Consider the following 25,081-nt stretch of genomic DNA (forward strand, 5'->3'; position numbering starts at 1 on the left):
GCATTCCCCAGGGATCGGTATTAGGACCACTGCTCTTTTTGATATATATTAATGACCTGGACTTGAGTATAGAGTATAATTTCAAAGTTTGCAGCTGACACAAAACTCAGAAGTGTAGTAAACAATGTGGAAGATAGTAACAGACTTCAGGAGGGCATAGACAGACTGGTGAAATGGGCAGACACATGGCAGATGAAATTTAATACAGAGAAGTGTGAAGTGATACATTTTGATAGAAAGAATGAGGAGAGGCCATATAAACTAAATGGTACAATTTTAAAGGGAATGCAGGAACAGAGACACCTAGGGGTGTATATACATTTTGGGCACTAAACTTTAGGAAGGATGTCAAGACCTTAGAAAGGGTGCAGAAGAGATTTACTAGAATGGTACCAGGGTTGAGGAACTTCAGTTATGAGGAGAGACCAGAGAACCTGGGGTTGTTCTCCTTAGAGCAGAGAAGACTAACAGGAGATTTGATAGAATTGTTCAAAATCATGAAGGGTCTAGACAGAGTAGATAGAGAGAAACTGTTCCCACTGGCGGAAGGGTCAAGAACCAGAGGACACAGATTTAAGGTGATTGTCAAAAGAAACAAAGGCGACATGAGGAAAAACCATTTTATACAGCGAGTGTTTATGATCTGGAATGCACTGCCTGAGGGGGTGGTGGAGGCAGATTCAATCGTGGCTTTCAAAAGGGAATTGAATAAGTACTTGAAGGGAAAAAATTTGCAGGGCTACGGGGAAAGGGCGGGGGAGTAGGACTAGCTGGATTGCTCTTTCAAAGAGCCTGCACTGACACGGTGGGCTGAAAGGCCTCCTTCTGTGCTGTACCAGATTATGATGCTATGAAAAGGATCAGAAAGTAGAGTAATTTCAAACTTTAAAATGTTGAGGTGTGAAAGAATCACAAAATCTCACATCACAGAAGACGGCTACTCGGCCCATCGTGCTTGTGCCAGCTCTTTCAAAGAGCTAGGAACGTGGGCTGAGAACTCCAATCGCTGAGAAGAGGAAGGTCCTACCACTGAGTCAGTGCCCCGGGCTACAACAAGTGTGGGGAGGGAAATCCAGTTCTGACAAAAAGAACGACATTGGAAACATTAACTCTCCTGTTCTCTCTCCACAATTGCTTACAGACCTGCTGCGTATTTCCAGCATTTTCTGTGTTGCTTTTAAAAAAAAAGCAAGGTTCCTGCTCCTGATCACTATCTATATAGATGTCAAGGATTGGGGTTGGCTGCAATGTTGCACCCCCACACCCACCCCCAAGGTGGTCGATTGGCCAGCCACAACCTGTCTGGGCGAGGCCCTGGTGGGCGACTGAGCCGTGCCCTGCTATAAGTCAGCTCCTTCAGGAGAGGAAGCTGGTAAGCAAATCCTAAACGCCAAGGTGCGCACAATAAGAATGGCCACTTAGATACGGTACCAGTCCGTCGGGAGTCTAGTTTTAGGAGAGGACCAGAGAAATTGTTGGTGGGGGGGGGGGGGGCGGGGGGGGAAACCAAGACCTGACAGTAATTCAAATCAATTACCCACTGCAGATTAAAAAACTGTGCACACAAACTGACCACCATATAACCAGCTGGTGCCATCAAACCATTTCCCTGCCGATCGCAGACGGTGGGAGCGGCTACTCTTCACTTAATAGCTGCCCCTGCAATCGCGCTATCATATGATGCTTCTGCGCCAAATATACTACAGCGCAGGAGGCCATTTGGCCCATCTGGCCTGTGCCAGTGCTGACTCTTTAACTGGAGCTATCCACTTGAATCCCATTTCCCTGCCCTTTCTCTATACATTCTATATTTTCACATACTTGTCCGGTTCCCTTTTAAATTACATTACAATCTCTGCCTCAGTGGTCACTTGTGATAAATTACACCAAATTATAATAACCCTATGTGTAGGGGAAAAAAAACTCTTCCCCATTGTCCTTCTGGTGATAATTCTAAATTGGGAGGAATGTGGGAAACTCCTAATCAATTCTAACTAGTACGGTTTGATTACGTTTGAACCCACCACCGAGGTGATTCCTTCTAAAGAAAGAACTTGCATTTATATAGCGCCTTTCACGGCCTCAAGACATCCCAAAGCACTTTACAGCCAATTAGGTACTTTTGAACTGTTGTAGTGTAGGAAACGCAGCAGCCAATTTGCACACAGCAAAGTCCCACAAACAGCAATGAGATAAATGACCAGATAACCTGTTTTAGTTGTTGACTGAGGGATAAATAATGGCCAGGACAAATGGGGAGGATTCTTGTTGCTCTTTGATAGCACCATGACATCTTTTATGTTCACCTGAGAGGGCAGATGGAGCCTTGGTTTAACGTCTCATCTGAAAGACGGCACCTCCAACAGTGCAGCACTCCCTCGGTATTGCACTGGAGTATCAGGCTAGATTTTGTGCTCAAGTCTCTGGAATGCGACATCAACCCACGACCTTCTGACTCAGAGGCGAGAGTGCTACCCACTGAGCCATGGCTGACATCTCTATCTGTTTGCAAACAATTTGTGCGTATCACCTTTATCACAGGGAAACGTCCTAAGGCGCTTCACGGAAGAGTAATCAGACAAAAATTGCCATGGAGCCAAAGAAGGAGATATTAGGAGGGGTGGAATTAATACACGTCTGGGGGATATTCTGGAATGGTCAATAAAAAAAAACTTCTATTAGAATCAGTCTTCCCTCCACCCAGTTTTAATTTTCTCCATCCCCCCCCCCCCCCCCCAAAAAAAAGGTGGTAACCTCTGCTGGGGTTCAGTTCCATATTCCAATTTTTGTTAGGCAAGGCTATTAAAGGTTAGGGAACCAAGGCAGGTAGATGGAATTAAGATACAGATCATCCGTGATTTAATTGAATGGCGGAACAGGCTCAAGGGGCTGAATGGCCTCCCTCTGTTCTTATGTTCCCATATGTCAGCCACCGTCCACTATCCGTTCTTCATACGGGACTCTAGACAGCGAGTGTCGACAGGCTATTTGTCCATAATCCTGATCCTGTCCTCTCCCAAAGCCGACTCAGGGCCACTTTCTAGGAGCGGTGATCTGGAGCAGCAACCACGGCCGAATTTCCCTTCCTTAGCCCAGGGACAGTGAAGCTAACGGGAGAGCCACGACTGCCACATTAAGTTGACACAGGCAGGGGAATCAAATCTGGGACCTGGTAGCCGACAAGACTGATATTTAACAACAAACTGAGCCAACGGAGGCAAGAAATAAACAAGTCACCGAAGGCAGGCATCATGCAGCTGTCGCTGGGGAAACAAGGGGACATGGAGGGAAATGTCAGTCCTGTCTGTCTACAATTACCTGCTCTTTGCTTGATGCAATCCTCAGTTATGCAGAGAGCTATATCTGGTTTGAAATATTCAAACCACTATTAATACAACAGCCTGCCCTTTATAACTAAGTCGGCAGAAACGCGGGCAAGGCAGAATTATTCAGTCATTGTTTTATGCTGAGTAGCAGTTGTTTGAGCCTGGGAGGGGTTGCCACACTCAGCACACCAGACGATCTGCAAACTGAATATCGGGGACACAGGCCATAAAAGTCAAGGGCAAATGGACAAAATCAGGGGACACTTAATTTTTCTATGCATTGTGACATGAATCTTCACATAATCTAAAATTTGCATTTTGTCCTAATAATTCTGTGCCGCTGACAAGTTTTATGCATCGTTACATTTTCCAGAAATCCAAGTCAAAGACGTTTCAGTCCTTAATGAAGCAGCAGCCGTGGAGCAGTGGGTAGTACTCTCGCCTCAAAGTCAGAAGGTCATGGGCTCAAACCCCACTCTGAGGATTTGAATTCATAATCTAGGCTGACACTCCAATACCAGTACTGAGGGAGTGCTGCGTTATCGGAGGTGCCGTCTTTCGAATGAGATGTTAAACTGAGGCCCTGTCTGCCCTCTCAGGTAGATGTAAAAGATCCTACGGCCACTATTCAGAGGAGAGCAGGGGAGTTCTCCCCAGTGTCTTGGGCTAACGTTCATCCTTCAACCAACATCACTAAAAAAAAGTTAACTGATAAAATGATCCACCAGTGATTAAATTATCACTGATGATAATGAGTGTGGCAGGAAGGGACAGAGCATGCAAACTTAAGAGTGCGCCAGCAGATAAGGCTAGAGGTTGCAAAAATAGTAAAAAAAGAAAGCACCAAAGGCTTTCTATCTGAATGCGCGTAGCATTCATAACAAAATGGATAAATTGACAGCTCAAATAGAAATAAATATGTACGATCTGATTGCCATTTCAGAGACATGGCTGCAAGATGACAAAGGCTGGAACCTGAATATTCAAGGGTACTTGACATTTCGGAAGGACAGGAAGCTAGGAAAAGGTGGAGGGGTAGCTCTGTTAATTAAAGATAACATGAGTATAATAGAGAGAAATGACCGTAGTTCTAAAGACCAAGATGTAGAATCTTGGTCTTGTTGGACTATAACTTGGTGTTGTAAGATTCCTTACATTTGTCCACCCCAGTCCATCACCGGCATCTCCACATCATAGAATCAGTTTGGGTAGAGATAAGAAATAGTAAAGGCAAAAAGTCACTTGTGGGAGTAGTTTATAGGCCCCCTAACAGTAGCCACACTATAGGACAGGGTTTACAGGAAGAAAGGAACGGCAATAATCATGGGTGATGTTAATCTACATTTAGATTGGAAGAATCTGATTGGTAATGGTAGCCTGGAAGAGGAGTTCATAGAGTGCTTTCAGGACACTTTCTAGAGCCAACCAGAGAGCAGGCTATTCGAGATCTGGTAATGCGTAATGAGACAGGATTAATTAATGACCTCATTGTAAAGGAGCCTCTAGGCAGCAGTGATCACAATATGATTGAATTTCACATTCTGTTTGAGGGAGAGAAGAGTAAGTCTAAGACTAGTGTTTTAAACTTAAATAACGGCAATTATGAGGGCTTGAAGACAGAGCTGGCTAAAGTGAATGGGGAAATTAGGTTAAGGGATAGATCAGTAGAGATGCAGTGGCATGCATTTAATGAGATATTTCATAACACTCAGCAAAGATACATTCCAGTGAGAAAGACTCTAGGGGAAGGACGTGCCATCCGTGGCTAACTAAGGAAGTTAAAGATAGGATCAAATTGAAAGAAAAAGCATACAATTCCGCAAAGATTAGTGGCAGGTCAGAAGATCGGACAGAATATAAAAACCAGCAAAGAATGACTAAAAGAATAACAAGGAGGGAGAAACTAGAGAACGAGAGAAAGTGAGCTAGAAATATAAAAACAAATAGCAAGAGTTTCTACAGGTATTTAAAAAGGAAAAAAAAGAGTAAGTAAAGTGAGCACTGGTCCTCTAGAGAGTGAGTCTGGGGAATTAATAACGGAGAATAAGGAAATGGTGGATGAATTGAACAGATATTTTGCGTCCGTCTTCACTGTAGAGGATACAAATAACATGCCAGAAATAATTATGAATCAAGAGGTGAAAGGGAGGGAGGAACTTAAAACATTTACAATCACCAGGGAAAGGGTTCTGAAAAAATTATTAGAACTAAAAGCTGACAAGTCCCCAGGTCCTGACGGACTTCATCCTAGAGTCTTATAAGAAGTGGCTGCAGAGATAGTAGATGCATTGGTATTAATTTTCCAAAATTCCCTAGATTCTGGAAGGGTCCCATCAGATTGGAAAATGGCGAATGTAACTCCTCTATTCAAGAAAGGAGGGAGACAGAAAGCAGGAAACTACAGGCCAGTTAGCTTAACATCTGTCATAGGGAAAATGCTAGAATCTATTATTAAGGAGGTTATGGCAGGGGCACTTAGAAAATCTCAATGCAATCAGGCAGCGTCAACATGGCTTTGTGAAAGGGAAAATCGTGTTTGACTAATTTATTAGAGTTCTTTGAGGAAGTAACAAGCAACATGGATAAAGGGGATCCTGTGGATGTGGTGTACTTGGATTTCCAGAAGGCATTTGACAAGGCGCCACATCAAAAGGCTACCACACAAAATAAGAGCTCATGGTGTAGGGGGTAACATATTAGCATGGATAAAGGATTGGTTAGCTAACAGGAAACAGAGAGTAGGCATAAATGGGTCATTTTCAGGTTGGCAAGATGTAACGAGTGGAGTGCCACAGGGATCAGTGCCTGGGCCTCAACTATTTACAATCTATATCAATGACTTGGATGAAGGGACCGAATGTATGGTTCCTAAATTTGCTGATGACACAAAGGTAGGTAGGAAAGTAAGTTGTGAAGAGGACATAAGGAGTCTGCAAAGGGATATAGATAGGTTTAGTCAGTGGGCAAAAATTTGGCGGATGGAGTATAATGTGGGAAAATGTGAACTTGTCCACTTTGGCATGAGGAATAGAAAAGCAGTATATTATTTAAATGGAGAGAGAATGCAGAACTCTGAGGTACAGAGGGATCTGGGTGCCCTAGTACATGAATCACAAAAAGTTAGTATGCTGGTACAGCAAGTGATTAGGAAGGCAAATGGAATGTCATTTATTGCAAAGGGAATGGAATATAAAAGTAGAGATGTTTTGCTACAGTTGTACAGGGCATTGGTGAGACCACATCTAGAATACTGTTTGCAGTTTTGGTCTCCTTATTTAAGGAAGGACATAATTGCTTTAGAGGCGGTTCAGAGAAGGTTCACTCTACTGATTCCTGGGATGAGGGGGTTATCTTATGAGGAAAGGTTGGACAAGTTGGGCCTGTATACACTGCAGTTTAGAAGAATGAGAGGTGATCTTATTGAAACATATAAGATTCTGAGGGGACTTGAAGGGGTAGATGCTGAGAGGATGTTTCCCCTTGTGGGAGAGACTAGAACTAGGGGACACAGTTTAAAAATAAAAGGTCTCCCATTTAAGATGGAAGTGAGGAGAATTTTTTTCTCTCAGAGGGTTGTGAGTCTGTGGAACTCCCTTCCCCAGAGAGTGGTGGAGGCAGGGTCATTGAATATTTTTAAGGCTGAGTTAGATAGATTCCTGATTAACAAGGGAGTCAAAGGTTATAGTAGATAGATGGGAAATTAGGGTTGAGTTCACAGTCAGATCAGCCATGATCTTATCAAATGGCAGAGCAAGCTCGAGGGGCTGAATGGCCTACTTCTGCTCTAAATTTGCATGTTTGTATGTCATTGCTGTTTGTGGGACCCTGCTGTGTTTGCCTAGAAAATAACAGTGATTACACTTCAAAATAATTCACTGGACACGAACATAAGAAAAGGAACAGGCGTAGACCATACAGCCCCTCAAGCCTGCTCCGCCATTCAATAAGATCATGGCTGATCTTCTACCTCAACTTCTCTTTCCTGCCATAACCCCATATCCTTTGATTCCCTTAGTGTCCAAATATCCATCAATCTCAGTCTTGAACATACTCAACGACTGAGCATCCACAGCCCACTGGGGTAGAGAATTCCAAAGATTCACAACCCTCTGAGTGAAGAAAATTTCCTCATCTCGGTCCTAAATGGCCAATCCCTCATCTTGAGACTATGACCTCTAGCTCTAGACTCTCCGACCAGGGGAAACAACCTCTCATCATCTACTCTGTCGAGCCCTCTATGAGTTTTATATGTTTCAATGAGATAACCTCTCATTCTGCTAAACTCCAGAGAATATAGGCCCATTCTACTCAATCTCTCCTCATTGATTCCTGGGATGAGAGGGTTGTCCAATCTAGTGAACCTTCATTGCACCCCCTCTAAGGCGAGTGTATCCTTCCTTCGATAAGGAGATCAAAACTGTACACAGTACTCCAGGTGTGGTCTCACCAGAGCCCTATATAATTGCCTATATAACTCCTTACTCTTACACCCCAACCCTCTTGCAATGAAGGCTAACATACCATTTGCCTTCCTAATTGCTTGCTGTACCTGCATGTTAACTTTCTGTGATTCATGTACAAGGACACCCAAATGCGTCGTTCTACCAACATTTCTTAAATCTCTCACCTTTTAAAAAATATTTTGCTTTTCTATTCTTGCGACCAAATTGGATAATTTCACATTTCCCCACGTTACACTCCATCTGCAACCTTCTCGCCCACTCACTTAACCTGTCTATATCACTTTGCAGCCTCCTCAAAGCTTACTTTCCCACCTAGCTTTGTACTGCTGCAAAGGGTTAAGCGCTCTGGGATGTCCTGAGGATGTGCAAGATGCTATAGAAATGGAAGCTCCTTCTTTAATTTGCTTGCCCCAGCTCCACATTTAGCAATCAGATGGGTTAACACCTTTTTAAAAAAATTCATTCTTGGGATGTGGGCGTTGCCGGCAAGGTCGACATTTATTGCTCGTGCCTATTGTATGGAGTTTGGTCATAAAGATTGGGAGATGGCTCTTGGGGAAAAAAACAAGTAGGAACTTAACAACCTGACAAAGGAACTTAACAACCTGACAAAGAAATGCACACCGACTGCAGCAGTTTTGTACGATTCCATGGCCTCTGGGCAGCACCCACCCCCAATCCATACCTAATCCAAGTGGCCATTCTCCTGTGTGAACCTAGACAGTGTCAGCAGGCTGCTCAACCACGATAGGCATCACAGCCGAATGTGAGACCAATGCCTTCAGGAGAGGAGAGGAGAGAATTAAACTCCTCACACTATCCTACTTGGAGAAGGCCTCCCACTTGGAGCAGATTCTGACAGAGATCCTGACAGCTATCGCCAGCCCGTATGAACTTGAAAGTCATTCCCACGTTCAACTGTATTTTGCTTAAATTCTGTACCCCGTGAAAGAAACATTCTCTTTTCACACTACGAAAGAGGCTTTGCACTTTCAAAGCGAATATTTATTTTAAAAATATCAATGCATTAAGCACCTGTTCTGGGGGGGGGTGGGGTGGAGCGGTCCTATGTATCACGTCCTTTGTAACCTAACCCTTGTAACCAAATAAAGCCGCAGTCAGATCTACTAATGAATGCAGGATTTGTTCTTTGCTTTTTTAAAAATGAGAATTGATCTGAACATCAAACTGACTGACAATACACTCACTAGGTTCTAAATTAAAACTTGTTGGACACAATATTAATGAATCAGGACTAATGTCCAGTGGTGCACAAGGCAGAGATGGGAAAAGGTTCATGTCCTATTCTGCTGGCTTCCCGATCTGAAATGTAGTGAGTGGAGGCTGTCAAATTCTTAGATCTTTTACAATGAGGTGAAAAGTCTTCTGTTGTTTTGGAGCTTAAACTTGGATCTTATTTTGGATTTGCCCCTATCCCCAGGGTCCTAACTTCTGCTGGGTATGATTCCACAAGTGCTGACCACCTTCTGGTACCCCCCCCCCATTAATCTATAAATCTGGACAATGAATGTTTGGAGGATATTCAATCATGGATGGGTTATGGGAGGAGTTCCGAGGGTTCACTCCAATCTTGTTTTAAGCCAATGTCCATAGAAACATAATTTCTAGTTTGGGGCCAACAAGTTGAGGTCAAGACTGTAAAGCTGGCTTTTTATTGGAAGCAAGGGCCACATGCAGCATTGAGGCGAGAAGAGTGGGGACTGAGTGCCTAAGCAAAAACCCACCAATTCACACGTCTTATTTCTGAAAAATCAGGATAAGGGGAGGAGTGTGTTCATAAAGATTGGGAGATGGCTCTTGAAAAAAAAAACAGGTAGAAACTTAACGACCTGACAAAGAAATGCACACCGACTGCAGCAGTTTTGTACGATTCCATGGCCTCTGGGCAGCACCCACTCCCAATCCATACGTCATCCAAGTGGCCATTCTCCTGTGTGAACCTAGACAGTGTCAGCAGGCTGCTCAACCACGAGAGGCATCACAGTCTAGTCTGATCCTGTCCACAACCGCCATCCATACCTGCATCCTCTCCAGCAGGGGTCAATGGATAGCGATCAGGAGGGGGAATCCAGGCTGATTTTTTCTCCTCTTCCCCCCACCCCCAGCCCTCAGCCCCCTTCCTAGCCCAGGGACACTGAGGCCAATTGTAGCACTCTTAACCTCTGCCCCAGCCCAGATCAGCTAACTCAGCACAGAGCAGGGATAGGGACCCAGGGCCTTCCTGGTCATATCATGCAGGGCTCAGTACCACACTAGCCATCAGGGTGCCCAGGGGATCAGCACATCAAAAGCCTGAGAGCTGAGGCTCAGATACATGTTTCCACGGCCGTAGCTAAACTGAGAAAAGAAACAGGACATAAACGTTTACAACTTACCATGGCGCGTCCTAAGATCGCCAACATTTTGCCTGTTACCCAACTGGGCAAAGTCCTGCTGACAGCCCCAGAGTCAATGCCCCAAACTTCCACTACTGGAATCTAAAATCATCCAAAGGCGGGCTCGACAGGTTGACTGACATCCCCACTGTCCAATCATGCCCTGACTTTTGAATCAACAGCCGAGTTTAACCCAATCAGCGACGCGCATAGGCGGGACTTCCGTTAATGGCGAACGCGGAGGGTCGCCATTTTTGTGCGGGGCAAAAAAAACGATTTTTGTGTATAACGAACATTTTAAAATTTGACACTTGCCGACGATTGACAAAGGGTGACTATTAAAGTCGTCTTTTCACAGAAAATAAATTCTTATTTAAAACCATGGGGCGGGGCGGGGCGGGGGGGGGTGAACTCGTCAAAATTACCTTTTTGCCCCTCAAAAAATGGAGAACACAGGACTTTGATTTTATTTTGTTGACGTCCCCACCGTTATTGTAGATATCGACTTAATGTCGAAATCAGAACGCGATTAATGTTTCGCCCACTCTTAAGTGCAACGATGTTATGATCGCTTGCAGTTTTCGGAGGAGGCCAAAATAATTAGTTGTGAAGGAGGAGGGAGGGGGTTGAAGATCGAAGGGCGGGGAGAGGGGTTTGCATTTCCGGGTCACACGTTGTGAGGGAGTTACCTGGTTGTAAATATGGCAGGTTCCAGTGAGTCAGGTTAGTATCTGAGCAACAGTCTTGTTTTCATTATTATTTATTCTTGGGGGGGATTCAGTGAGTTATTTTTGATCAACGTGCACTTGTAAATATTTGTCTAAATATTTATAATGTTTTATTTGGTGTCTTTATAATTTTATCTGGGCTGGCCTTGGTTTGATCACATTAAGACTCTGCTTATTGCTTGAAAATGAATTATTATTTAATAATTAATATTAAAAATAAGCTTTTTGTAAGTTTAGAAATTGTTGAATGCAAGGTGCTCGTAGGAATTTCTAAATCACCCCGTGATTGAGTTGTTCTGATGATGTCCTTGAAATCAGGGATGCCACTTGTCTGATATTTTGACCAGTTTTTTCAGAAATTCCTGCACTTACTGGCCCATCTTCTGTGGCATTGCACAGGGGGTAAGTCAAGACCAAGTGCAGTTTAAAGGTGAAGTGGGGTCAGAGGGTGGGGATAATTGAAACGGGGCATGCAGATGTAATTCAGTCCTTACTTTAAAGTCATACACTCTGTTCTTATTTTTCCTATTATAAATTCCTCTACATTTATAATGGGAACTGCCCATGTAATCTTGTAATGAGGTTGTTACTCCCTCCTGCCTTTGGTGGCAGTGCTGTGCCTCCACTAGCAGGAAGGTCTAATTGCAGCAAATGTATAGGAACAGGAGGAGGCCATTCAGCCCCTCGAGCCTGTTCCGCCATTCAGTTAGATCAGGGCCGATCTGTATCCTAACTCCATCTGCCCACATTGATGCCATTTTAAGGTTATGTCACCTTGTCCTAGACTCCACCACCCCCCCACAGTGGAAAAAGTTCCTCTCTCTCTACCCTATCAATTCCTTTCAAAATCCTAAAATCCTCAATCAAATCACCCCTTAACCTTCAATACCTTGAGGTACCTCACCCGAATGGTGTGAACGTAGAGGCTGAGTGTCAGCAGATTGTTCAACTGTGGAGGGCATTGCAGTGGAGCCAGGTGCTGTCTTCGCCCCTGTGCCCACTGACTACATTGGCTCCTGGTCCCGTAACGCCTCGATTTTAAAATACTCATCCTTGTTTTCAAATCCCTCCATGGCCTCGCCCCTCCCTATCTCTGTAACCTCCTCCAGCCCTACAACCCTCCGAGATCTCTGCACTCCTCCAATTCTGGCATCTTGCACATCCACAATTTTTGTCGCTCCACCATTGGCGGCCGTGCCTTCAGCTGCCTGGGCCCTAAGCTCTGGAATTCCCTCCCTAAACCTCTCTACCTCTCTCTCCTTTTAAGACGCTCCTTAAAACTACCCTTTGACCAAACTTTTGGTCACCTGTCCTACTATATCTTTATGTGGCTGAGTGTCAAATTTTGTTTGATAATCGCCCCTGTGAAGTGCCTTGGGAGGTTTTACTATGTTAAAGGTGCTATATAAATCCAAGTTGTTGTTGATTCCCAGCAGGGTGCCAGTCTGATGACCAGGAGTAGCAAAGCTGGTTGATTTTCTTCTCAAGTCCAGGGCGACACTGGCCAATTGTAGCTGCCTTGGCTGAGATCAGATAAGCCAGCACAAGCTTGGGACCTTTTGGGCTGAATGGCTTAGCTGCAAAGAGGCTTTGCCACAAGGGAAAAAATTGGATTTTTAGTCAGACACAGAGCAGCCTTACTTTAACATAAGTCAGTGAAGCAAGCATTGTAATTTAAAAAAAAATCTTGCACAATACAGTTTCAAAACAGGAAACCTAACTGTACAGATCACAAGAAAGTACAGATGGGAGGCCCATCTAGCTCATCCTTCCATTGAACCCTACAGTCCACCCCCAGCACAGCATCTGCCTGCCTCTTGAATGATTCCTACCCAGGGACCATTCCAGGTACTGATTACGCATTGCATGAAATTGTGTTCCTGGCATCAAGCCCGAGCTTGCCTTTCACCAGCTTGGACTTATCTCCCCTTATCCTACAGCCATCGTTTGACTTGAAATGGTGCTCCAGGTTAACCTTTCCCATTCCACTTAGGGAACGCTGCACTGTCGGAGGTGCTGTCTTTCGGATGAGACGTTAAACCGAGGCCCCGACTGCCCTCTCAGGTGGACGTAAAAGATCCCATGGCACTATTCGAAGAAAAGCAGGGGAGTTCTCCCCGGTGTACTGGGTCAATATTTATCCCTCAACATCACTTTTTAAAAAAAACAGACCATCTGGTCATTTATCTCATTGCTGTTTGTGGGACCTTGCTGTGACCGAATTTGCTGCTGCGTTTCCTACATTACAAGAGTGACTACACTTCAAAAGTACTTTATTGGTTGTTAAACGTTTTGGGACATCCTGGGTCCTGCAAGACACTGTATAAATACAAGTCTTTCTTTCTTTTTAGTACATTTCCAAGGCCCCCCCTCTCATTCACCTCCTTTTGACGCTGAAAAGCCTGAATTTTTATGTCTTATCCTCACAAACCTTGTCTTAGATACCCAATACTGTGTTGAAAACAGGAAACCCTGCTGTACAGAGGCACACAGACGTCAAGTGTCAAAACTGAGGAGTGCAAGTGTGATTTTTCGACACTGCTTCAAGTTTTCCAGGCTTCCATTTACTGTGTTGTCCTGGATGCAAAGAAAGAATGTGCATTTACAGAGTGCCTTTCACAACCTCCGGAAGTCCCAAAGCGCTTTACAGCTAATGAAGAACTTCAGAAATGTAGTCACTGTTGTAATGCTGACTTGCATGTTATACACATCACTGCACTTTCATAACTGATACCAGGCAAATCAGCCTCCATGTGACTGTTATATCATTAATACACTGAAGGAGAAGGGGGTGGTGAATAAGACTGCACATTCCTGAAACAGTTAGCACTGTACCCCGGGCTTTTACTCTTGTTTTGGGATTTTTATATCAGAGGTGTGTATCATGTTGGGTTTAGACAGCCAGAGCATTCGTGTAGTTAGTGCACAATGAGGTGTTGAGAGGTCAGGCGATGGACTGCTAATCCATTGTGTTTTGCACGGATGGGTTCAAATCCCATCCTCGCCGTTATTGTGCTGAAAGTTTGATGATGCCCTTCCTTGTTTTTAGGTGTCAGCCGTGGCGTAGTGGGTAGCACTCTCGCCTCTGAGTCAGAAGGTTCGAGTCCCACTCCAGAGACTTGAGCACAAAATCTAGGCTGACACTCCCACTGCGGTACTGAGGGAGTGCTGCACTGTCGGAGGTGTCGTCTTCCGGATGAGACGTTAAACCAAGACATCTGCCCTCTCAGGTGGACGTAAAAGATGCCACGGCCACTAATCGAAGAAGAGCAGGGGAGTCCCGGTGTCCCGGCCAATATATATCCCTCAACCAACACCTAAAACAGATTATGTGGTCATTTATCTCATTGCTGTTGGTGGGATCTTGCTGTGCGCAAATTGGCTGCCGCGTTTCCTACATTACAACAGTGACAACGCTTCAAAAAGTATTTCATTGGCTGTAAAGAGCTTTGGGACGTCCTGAGGTCGTGAAAGGTGCTATATAAATGCAAGTCTTTCTTCCCCTCCAGCCCCCTCAAATGTTACGAAATGTAGCTTTAAACACAGACAGTATTGGAAACTCAACTGGCCTGTGACACAAGGCAACGCCTGCCCCACCTGTATTTTGTACCTGTTGTTTGCTTAGATTTTCTTGTAGGAACATTGGAATTGCTAGACGATAAAAGACCAAGGTCCACCTAGTTTGCCTTTTACCATCCCAGTAGTCGCATGATACATCGATAATGGAGTTGTTGACTTAATCATAACAATCAATTTCCATCAATGCGTCTACAACAGACATGAGGTGAGGAAAACTCCCAGTGGTGGAGAGCTTTGCGAACCAGAGGTCCAAAGTCACCTGTTGCTCTCGAGGATCTTACTCTTACCACATGTCTTGTCTCAAATTAGAATCACAGGATGGTTACAGCACAGAAGAAGGCCATTTGGCCCGTCGAGCCCGTGCCGGCTCTCTGCAAGAACAATCCAGGTAGTCCCACTCCCCCGCCCTTTCCCCTTAGCCCTGCAGATTTTTTTCCCTTCAAGTACTTATCCAGTTCCCTTTTGAAAGCCACGATTGAATCTGCCTCCACCACCCCCTCAGGCAGTGCATTCCAGATCACAACCACTCGCTGTGTAGAAAGGTTTTTCCTCATGTTGTGCTTGGTTCCTTTGCCAATCACCTTAAATCTATGTCCTGTGGTTCTTGACCCTTCCGCCAATGGGAACAGTTTCTCTCTATCTACTCTAGACCCTTCATGATTTTGAACACCTCTATCAAATCTCCTCGCAACCTTCTCTGCTCTAATATACTGTATCCCAAAATGTTATTTTCTGAAATTTCATTCAAAGTTATGAAGGGTTTTGATAGAGTAAATAGGGAGAAACTGTTTCCACTGGCAGGAGGGTCGGTAACCAGAGGACGCAGATTTAAGATAATTGGCAAAAGAACCAGAGGGGAGATGAGGAGAATTTTTTTTTACACAGCGAGTTGTTCTGATCTGGAATGCGCTGCCTGAAAGGGTGGTGGAAGTAGAATCAATAATAACTTTCAAAAGGAAATTGGATAAATAATTGATGGGGAAAAAGTAGCTGGACAATGGGGAAAGAACAGGGTGGAGTGGGACTAATTGGATAGCTCTTTCAAAAGAGCCGTCACGATGGGCCGAATGACCTCCTGTACTGTATGATTCCACGAAAGAAATCTATCTAATTTGCACTTGTGCCTCTGTTAACTCAAAGCGATCGTTCTCAAAGCAGCGCTCTATCTGGATTCAGCAGCATATCCTGGCAGGGCTGGTGCAGAATCTCTCTGCCGACTCAGCGTGATGCAACCCTGATTGTACTGCTCCGTGTCTGCCTCTGCAGTGATTCTCCTGTAGAATCATACAGCACAGAAAGAGGCCATTCGGCCCACTGTGTGTGTGCTGGCTTTTTGAAAGAGCTATCCAATTAGTCCCATTCCCCTGCTCTTTCTTCACGATCCTGCAATTTTTTCCTTTTCAAGTATTTATCCAATTCCCTTTTGAAGGTCACTATTGAATCTGCTTCCACCGCCTTTTCAGGCAGCGCATTCCAGATCACAACATTCTCCCATCTGATTTTTTTCAAACCTCTCTTCCCAATGGCGTATTGGGTTAATGGACCTTCTGGTGTAGCACTGAGCCAAAGAGCAGGAAAGTTCCAGATTTTATCGCTGTTCTGTGTTGGGGCAGCAGTGGGGTTGCTACAATTGCCGTCAGTGCCTCTAGACTATAGGTGAAGGGGGAAAAACCAGTCAGGATTGCTGCTCCTGATTGCTATCCCACTAATTACAGGATACGGTAGTGTAGTGGTTATGTTAACATAAGAACATAAGAAATAGGAGCAGGAGTAGGCCAATCGGCCCCTTGAGCCTGCTCTGCCATTCAATAAGATCATGGCTGATCTGATCCTAACCTCAAATCTAAATTCATGTCCAATTTCCTGCCCGCTCCCCGTAACCCCTAATTCCCTTTACTTCTGTTACTGGACTAATAATCCAGTGAAGGTGAGTTCTATCCCTGGGCAGTTTGAGAATCTGAATTCAGGTTAGAAAATCTGGTGATAAAATCTGGGATCAGTAAAAGTGACCATGAAGCTGTCGGAATATCGTATAAACCAACTGATTCACTAATGTCCTTTAGCGCTGTCCTTACCCGGTCTGGCCTATATGTGACTCCAGTCCCACACCAATGTGGTTGACTCTTAACTGCCCTCTGCCGCTGCCGAGCACCACCTTCTCAGGGCAACGAGGAATGGGCAATAAATGCCGGCCTTGCCAGCGACGTCCACATCCTGAGAATGAATTTTAAAAAAAAACAATCCTCCTGGAAATTGCAGGTTAGTGGGTGCCAGGTGAGGCCACTGTTCAGTAGCCTGCCGGCACTCATTGGCTAGGCTCGCACCTACCTGACTGAAAAAAGTTAGCCTGGCTTGATTCGACTCCGAGAGTTTGCTCCGATAAACCTCCGCGACCCCATTGCACCAGTTGCGTGTCATGTTGCAGGCGCCAATTCTATAATCCATATTGTTATGTGGAAACTGCTTCTGCCGACTGAAAGGACTGAATGGGATGTTGCTGTTACATTTTTAATGGGAGCCATCTGTCACTGATACAGTAGCTGCTGCCCTTTGTTTAAATGGGTCTCTGTTTCCCCCACTGCTGAGGTGGGTCGACAGCTATCGTCGCATGGGGTGGATTGCTTGGTGTCCCGGACTCTAAATAATTCTATATTCACTGCCCCCACCCCCACATGTTGCTGTCTGTGTTGAGCTCTCAAATCCCACTCGCCTTCTAACCTGGAGGCAAGTTGCTTGACCTGGCTGCGCTGATAAACGAAAGCAACTTGTGCACTTATCCTTCATTATTTAGTTGTTTTCTCCGAGTTCCTGCTTTGTTTTCTCTCCCGGGGGCTCTTCTGTACTCCAACCAGCTCCTTGTCTGCAAGAGGTCCATTTGTTCGATCATCCAGCAAGCGAAAAAAAATGGGTATGGTTTTATTCAAAATTATGTTTTTTTAATTTCCTCTCTGACAGCGTCCCTGATGTAGGTCCCCTGCTGTCAGCTGTGGCTCTCGCCTCTGAGTCAGAAGGTCGTGGGCTTGAGTCTCCACTCCAGAGACTTGAGCACATAATCCAGGCCGACACTCCCAGTGCAGTACTGAGGGAGTGCGTCACTGTCGGAGATGCAGTCTTTCGGATGAGACGTTAAACCGAGGCCCCGTCTGCCCCCTCAGGTGGATGTAAAAGATCTGACGGCCACTATTTCGAAGAAGAGCGGGGGAGTTCTCCCCTGTGTCCTGGGTCAATATTTATCCCTCAACCAACATCACTAAAACAGATTATCTGGTTATCATCACATTGCTGTTTGTGGGACTTTGCTGTGCGCAAATTGGCTGTTGCGTTTCCTACATTACAACAGTGACTACACTTCAAAATTAATTAATTGGCTGTTGAGCGTTTTGAAATGTCCTGAGATCGCGATATGCGCTATGTAAATGCAAGTCTTTCTTTTAACGCTTTTGTGTGCAGGCTCTTCCCCCGAAGATGAGATGCGGATCTCGTTCGCCAGTCACACCTTCATCGTACCAAAGAAAGAGATTAACATGTTCCCAGATATGGGGAAGTGGAAGCGTTCTCAGGTACTGGATTATGTGGGTGTACACAGTGTGTGGGATTTGCCAGGGCCTGGTGTGAGCAGCTTGTACGACCAACCTTTGCTGTTGGATTTGAGTTTCAGATTATTAATTACACTTCAAAAAAAATGAAACGTTCTCTCTTCTCGCCCAGCCACTGACTGGTTTCTTGATTTTGATTACAGGGGCACCTTTCCTAGCTGTGTCAGCCATGTCTTAGTTGGTAGCACTCTTACCTGAGTCAGAAGGTTGTGGGTTCAAGACCCACTCCAAGGACTTGAGCACACAATTCAGGGTGAGACGTTAAACCGAGGCCCCGTCTGCCCTCTCAGATGGATGTAAAAGATCCCACGACTTTATCCGAAGAAGAGCAGAGGAGTTCTCCCCGGTGTCCTGGCCAATATTTATCCCTCAGCCGACATCACTAAAAAACAGATTATCTGGTCATTATCCCATTGCTGTTTGTGGAACATTGCTGTGCGCAAAATAGCTGTCACATTTCCTACGTCACAACAGTGACTACACTTCAAAACTATTCATCACCTGTAAAGCGCTTTGGGACGTCCTGTATATTCCTGCGACATTGGTGTGGGACTCCCTTTGCGTCTTGGGGAATAATGTCGTAATAATCTCCTTAGAGCAGAGAAGGTTAAGGGGAGCTTTAATAGAGGTGTTCAAAATTATGAGGGGTTTTGATAGTGTAAATAAGGAGAAACTGTTTCCAGTGGCGGGAGGGTCGGTAACCAGAGGACGCAGATTTAAGGTGATTGGCAAAAGAACCAGAGGGGAGATGAAGAGCTGGCACAGGCACGGTAGGCTGAATAGCCTCGTTCTGTGCTGTATCATTCTATGGATTCTGTGACTCAGTGTTATACCAGAAGGCCCATTTACCCAGTAAGCCATTCAGAAGAGGTTAAAAAAAATCAGATGGGAGAATGTTATGATCTGGAATTCACTGCCTGAAAGGGTGTTGGAAGCAAATTCAGTAATAACTTTCAAAAGGGAGCTGGATAAATATTTGAAAAGGAAAAAAAATCACAGGGCTATGTTGAAAGAGCGGGGGGAGTGGGACTAATTGGATAGCTCTTTTAAAGAGCCGGACTCACCCCACCCACACCTCACTCCGGACTCACCCCACCCACACCTCACTCCGGACTCACCCCACCCACACCTCACTCCAGCCTCAAGTTAAAATCGGGGCTGTAGGGTCCATGTTGAGATAGCTGACTCAGCACAGATCCGGTACAGGGGTTGCCAACACAGGTTGGATGTATTCCTGGAGATTTCAACACATGACCTCACATCCTCCACTGCTTCGCCCAGTCAAACAGCCTTTATCCCCCTCCATCTCCAGTATTTTCATCTAATGAATGAAAATGTTCAAAGAAAAATAAAACACATTTTTTAGCGCCCCTATGAAGCTTTTTCTCGGTTTGCTCACAGGAGTGTCCAGGAGATTTTCTTCAATTCCTGGAGACTCCAGGGCAATCCTAATCTGGTATCAAAGCTGTAACCTCCTGGTCTGTATGGCTCAGGTACACACTGCTTTTACCAAGGGAACCCTGCCTAACATGTTCCAAAGTTGATGTCTTTTATATTTATATAGGTATATATATATATTTACATACACTTGAAAAGGAGAAATTTACAAGGCTCTGGGAAAACTGCAGGGAAGTGGGTCTAATTGGATAGTTCTTTCAAAGAGCTGGCACAGGCACGATAGGCTGAATGGCCGCCTTCTGTACTGTAAGATTCTATGATAACGTGGAGTCGGCTTGTATTCATCCACTCTCAATTTATTTAGTGGAATATCACAAGTGAAATGTAAAGATGATTCCTGTTGTACAGTCCTTCGAATTCATTTGTGACCCCAGGTGCAGCCGATTTCTGTTTCTGTGACAAGAGAATGTTGGATTCTTGTGTCAAATGCGCTGTTTCATGCAAAGGGTGTTCCTGCCATCCAGTGGCTGGTTAGTGGTACTGAATAGGAACACAGGAAGTAGGAACAGGAGGAGGCCATTCAACCCCTCAAGCCTGTTCTACCATTCAGTTAGATCATGGCAGATCTGTATCTTAACTCCATCTGCCCACCTTGGTTCCGTAACCCTTAATGCCCTTACCCAACAAAAATCTATCAATCTCAGTTTTGAAATTTTCAATTGCCCCCCAGTCTCATCAGGATTTTGGGGGAGAATGTTCCAGATTTCCACTCCCCTTTGTGTGAAGAAGTGCTTCCTGACATCACCCCTGAAAGGCCGAGCTCTCATTTTAAGGTTATACTGCAATACTGCTGTTTTTCAAAGAATTTTAGATTTGTGTTTTTTAATTCATTCTTGGGATGTAGGCATCGCTGGCAAGGCCAGCATTTATTGCCCATCCCAAGTTGCCCCTTGACAAGGTGGTGGTGAGCTGCCTTCTTGAACCGCTGCAGTCCGTGTGGTGAAGGTGCTCCCACAATGCTGTTGGGTCGAGAATTCCAAGATTTTGACTCAGCGACAATTAAGGAACGGCCGATATTTGTCCAAGTCGGGGTGATGTGTGACTTGGAGGTGATGGTGTTCCCATGCTCCTGCTGCCCTTGTCCTTCTAGGTGGTGGAGGTCGTGGGTTTGGGAGCTGCTGTCGAAGAAGCCTTGGTGAGTTGCTGCAGTGCATCCTGTAGATAGTACACACTGCAGCCACTGTGCGCTCGTGGTAGAGGGAGTGGATGGGCTGCCGAGCGAGCGGGCTGCTTTGTCCTGGATGGTGTCAAGTTTCTTGAGTGATGATGTGGAGATGCCGGTGATGGACTGGGGTGTACAAATGTAAGGAATCTTACAACACCAGGTTATAGTCCAACAGTTTCATTTGAAAATCACAAGCTTTCGGAGGCTGACGAAGGAGAAAGCCTCCAAAAGCTTGTGATTTTCAAATAAAACTGTTGGACTATAACCTGGTGTTGTAGGATTCCTTAGTTTCTTGAGTGTTATTGCAGCTGCACTCATCCAGGCAACTGGAGAATATTCCATCAGAGGGAGGAAAGATTTTATTTTCACTTATTTATTTAGAAAAAAAGGATATGAGTTCAAATCTGAGTTTACTCAAAACTTTGGTCCGTTCTGTAATTAACCAATCTCTGTTTCTCTCGCTCCAGGCCTACGCTGACTACGTTGGGTTTGTTCTGACACTAAACGAGGGCGTGAAAGGGAAAAAGCTTACATGCGACTACCAAACCTCAGGGGTAGGAAAGTCACAACAATACGCAGGCTGGGATTCTACTGTTGTAGTCCACTCTCTATATAATAGAATATTTCCGCATGTTCCACACTGGGGCATAATGCGGAGGGCTGTGGTGGAAGGGTTTTGATGAACTACAACAACAACTTGCATTTATATAGCTCTTTAACGTAGTAAAACGTCCCAAGGTGCTTCATTGAGCGTTATCAGACACAATTTGAAAAGGAGATATTAGGATAGATGAACCAAAAAGCTTGGTCAAAGAGTTAAGTTTCAAGGAGGAGAGAGGTAAAGAGGTTTAAGGAGGGAATTCCAGAGCTTGGGGCCTAGACAGCTGAAGGCACTAGGGATGTCTTTTGGCACCTATCCCTACTCCAGTTAAAACACTCTTGTTTTGAGTGTTAGATTAGCTGAGACATGGAATGCAAGGGGCTAAGTGGCTGTTAAGAGCTGGTGTGAGATATTACTTTGCATCATCTGATCTTTTATCATTTGAAGGAAATTCCCACTTGGCTGAGAGGACACTTTCCTCTTTCAGCTCCTCCATCAGTGCCACTCATTACCTTGCAGGCACGTAAGAGCGGAGTGGGGAGTGTGGCATGACCTCTTTCCCCCCCCCCCTCTCCCTCCTGGGTCTCCCCACAGCACTGTTGAGATCAGCAGTTCAATATTTAGTGAATTGCAGACACAAACCAGTATTCCACCACATTGTATTGGCAGTGTGTATTGAAACTCTTAATGTCCTGTAGCATCATCTCGGGTAAACAAGGTGGTCGCAAGCAGCCTGAGACTTAAAATCAGGTAACTTATACATATATAAATGCAAGTTCTTTCTTTCATATCACCTTTCGCGATCTCAGGACGTCCCAAAGCACTTTACAGCCAATGAAGTACTTTTTGAAGTGTAGTCACCGTTGTTATGTACACAAGCAGATGGTCTGTTTTTTAGTGATGTTGGTTGAGGGATAAATATTGGCCAGGGCACTTTGAAATAGTGCCATGGGGTTCTTTTGGATCCACCTGAGAGGGCAGACGGGGCTTCGGTTTAACGTCTCATCCGAAAGGCGGCACCTCCGACAGTGTAGTGCTCCCTCAGTACTGCAGTGAAGTGTCAGCCTGGATTATGGGCTCAATTCTCTGGAGTGGGACTCGAACTCACAACCTTCTGACTCAGGGGCGATTAACCGGTTTATACAGGTAGTTGCCTCTGAGACTCCTCCCCCACTCCAGAATCACTGGACGTATCGTAGACATAACGATTGTGGAGGTTGTGTTCTTGTAGCAATTGTCCTTTCGTCCTTTCGTCCTGTCGTCCTGTCGGCCTATTCATTGTGAGAGATTGAGTGCAGCTCTGCTTTTCTCAGACATGCGTTTGGTTTGCTTGGGTGGCTGATTCCCCTCTTCCCATTGCCTTTCCAGTGAATGAGAGCTGGTTACGACCAGGAGACCCCACTGGCCTGACCAACCCACTCCACACATTCAAAACTGTCCAGAATAAGACCACTCAATCCCTCTGGGACCCTTCTTAAAGGTGTGTAGCACTGAGGAGTGTGTGTGCGCGTGCGCACCCATGTTTGTGTGTGTGTGACTAGTCATCTGAATGTGCCTCGTGTACAAGAAGTACTGAATGAACTTTATTCTGTATAAACCACCAGTCTCCAACACGCAAACTGCGTCTTTTGATTGAGAAGTTAAACTGAGCCTGTCCTCTTAGGTGGAGGTAAAAGATCCCTGGGGCCAATATTCATCCCTCAACCAACATCACTAAAAGAGATGATCTGGTCATTATCACATTGTTGTTTGTGGGACCTTGCTGTGTGCAAATTCCTACCTCACAACAGTGACTACACTTCAAAAGTACTTCATTGGCTGTAAAGCGGTTTGGGAGGCCCTGAGGTCGTGAAAGATGCTATAAAAACAGAAGTTCCTTCTTTCCCTCTATTTGTACAGCGTGCAGGGTTGGGTACTGATGCCTTGATTATTTTCATTTGCAGCCGGTGGAGAAGCTGATTGTGCTCTTGAACACATTGGACAGGTGGATTGACGAGACTCCGCCGGTCGATCAGCCGTCCCGATTTGGTAACAAGGCGTACCGCACTTGGTACGGCAAGCTCGAGAAGGTACTGTGCAGTTACTTATAGGCAATAGATTTAAAGAGAGTGTCTCACCATTAATGCTTTTTTAAAAGCGAACTCTCAACAATTCTAATTCCCTTTTAAAAGTAATGGTCAATTCTAATTTTGGTGGTGGGAGGTGATGTCAGGAAGCACTTCTTCACACAAAGGGGAGTGGAAATCTGGAATTCTCTCCCCCAAAAAGCTGTTGAGGCTGGGGGTCAATAGAAAATTTCAATTTTTGTTAGTCAAGGGTGTTAAGGGATATGGAATCAAGGACGGTAGATGGAGTCAAGATACAGATCAGTCATGATCTAACTGAATGGCGGAACAGGCTTGAGGGGCTGAATGGCCTCCTTCTGTTCCTATGTTCCTATTTTTGTCACGTTCAGACTGGCGGTAAGCAAATTTAGGACTGATTTCAGGAAGTTCTTTGTGTAAAGATTGATGAACACTTGGATTGGATAGTGGGTAGGTGCAGAAACCATGCAGTGTAGTTCAAGAAACAGTTGGATACTGTGGGGGGTTATTTTCTGGGTGGACGACCAAGGATTGAATCCATCTTGTGTTCGTTGTTTGTTCAATATCAGTATAGAGATAGTCGTTCCCTCAGAGTCTTTGGACGTTGACCCTCCCTATATTTCTGTTAATTTGGCTTCTCCCCGCTATGTAACTCCTCCCCCTCCCCCTCCCCCACGTCAGGTTCCCCCAGTGATAGCTGTCTCCCCCACTATGTCTCACTGGCAAAGACAATGTACCTGAGCCACACTGACCAGGTCCAGTCCCCAGTCTGTGCTGAGTCTGAGCCGGGGAGAGGGGGAGGCAGGTTCCCCACTCCCCGGCTCCAGAAGGACAGTGTCTGTGTCTGGGTGTCAGGTGAGTAGAGGGTGGGGTTCAGCAGTGGTGCCCCCTATTGTCAAATAGCCTGTGAAGAATGGAGACTTGGGTGTGGCAGAGAGGGCTGAAACCTTCTCCAAAATGGACGGGACATAACATGAAGGATTGTTAGAAATTGATCCAGAACGTGCAGCTCCTTGGGGGGCGCTGTCCTGTGCGGCACACGATCCCCGGGGGTGATGCTGTCTCGTGGTGCCGAACTAATCTGGAGGGCATAGTGCTGCCCCCTGGCGTGCGAGTTTTGTGACTGCGATTCCATTACGGTGAATCCTGATCACAGCTGTGCGTCACATTGCCCCTGGACGCAGTGCTACAATATAAAGGAGGCGTGGGTGGGCAAAACCTCCTCACGAAGTGGGAGACAGAGTGCCAGTGGGGTTTGCTGTCGCGGCTGACATTTGATTGCTGGTTCCCGTTGCTGTTGGTGCAGAGCCTTCCCCGATACCAGAGGTGGGCCAGATGGCGGCGTTGGGAACACCACTGCAGGTTCACAGAATGCAGGTGACCTTGGACTACAGGCAGTCACATCCATTGGCGAAGGTCCACAAAATAAACAGCATGTTTATTTTTAGGGGGATAGAATATAAAAACAGGGAGGTATTGCTGCAGTTATATAAGGTATTGGTGAGACCGCACCTGGAATACAGCATGCAGTTTTGGTGTCCATACTTAAGAAAAGACATACTTGTTCTCGAGGCAGTACAAAGAAGGTTCACTCGGTTAATCCCGGGGATGAGGGGGCGGACATATGAGGAGAGGTTGAGTAGATTGGGACTCTACTCATTGGAGTTCAGAAGAATGAGAGGCGA

The 25,081-nt window shown here is 45.4% G+C and overlaps 2 protein-coding genes across 6 annotated transcripts in view; one reads left to right on the forward strand and one right to left on the reverse strand.

Moving 5' to 3' along the window:
* Window positions 1-10,295, reverse strand: part of crata (carnitine O-acetyltransferase a) — a 42,778-nt gene extending 32,483 nt beyond the window's left edge. The window contains exon 1 of one of the 3 annotated variants that reach the window (XM_067969977.1): window positions 10,186-10,295. In XM_067969977.1, coding sequence (XP_067826078.1) covers window positions 10,186-10,212 — 27 coding nt within the window. In that variant the 5' untranslated portion in view covers window positions 10,213-10,295. The remainder of the gene's footprint in view (window positions 1-10,185) is intronic. The other 2 variants (XM_067969976.1, XM_067969975.1) reach the window with 2 other exon arrangements.
* Window positions 10,296-10,822: 527 nt separating this feature from the next.
* ptpa (protein phosphatase 2 phosphatase activator) overlaps window positions 10,823-25,081 on the forward strand; it is a 56,346-nt gene continuing 42,087 nt past the window's right edge. Inside the window, exons 1-4 of one of the 3 annotated variants that reach the window (XM_067969978.1) lie at window positions 10,823-10,908; window positions 17,943-18,052; window positions 21,179-21,265; window positions 23,256-23,381. In XM_067969978.1, the coding sequence (XP_067826079.1) occupies window positions 10,887-10,908; window positions 17,943-18,052; window positions 21,179-21,265; window positions 23,256-23,381 (345 nt within the window). In that variant the 5' untranslated portion in view covers window positions 10,823-10,886. Of the gene's footprint in view, window positions 10,909-12,914; window positions 13,043-17,377; window positions 17,401-17,942; window positions 18,053-21,178; window positions 21,266-23,255; window positions 23,382-25,081 lie in introns of those variants that run through there. The other 2 variants (XM_067969980.1, XM_067969979.1) reach the window with 2 other exon arrangements.

The sequence above is a fragment of the Heptranchias perlo genome, chromosome 31 (genome assembly GCF_035084215.1).
Source record: "Heptranchias perlo isolate sHepPer1 chromosome 31, sHepPer1.hap1, whole genome shotgun sequence".
NCBI lineage: Eukaryota > Metazoa > Chordata > Chondrichthyes > Hexanchiformes > Hexanchidae > Heptranchias > Heptranchias perlo.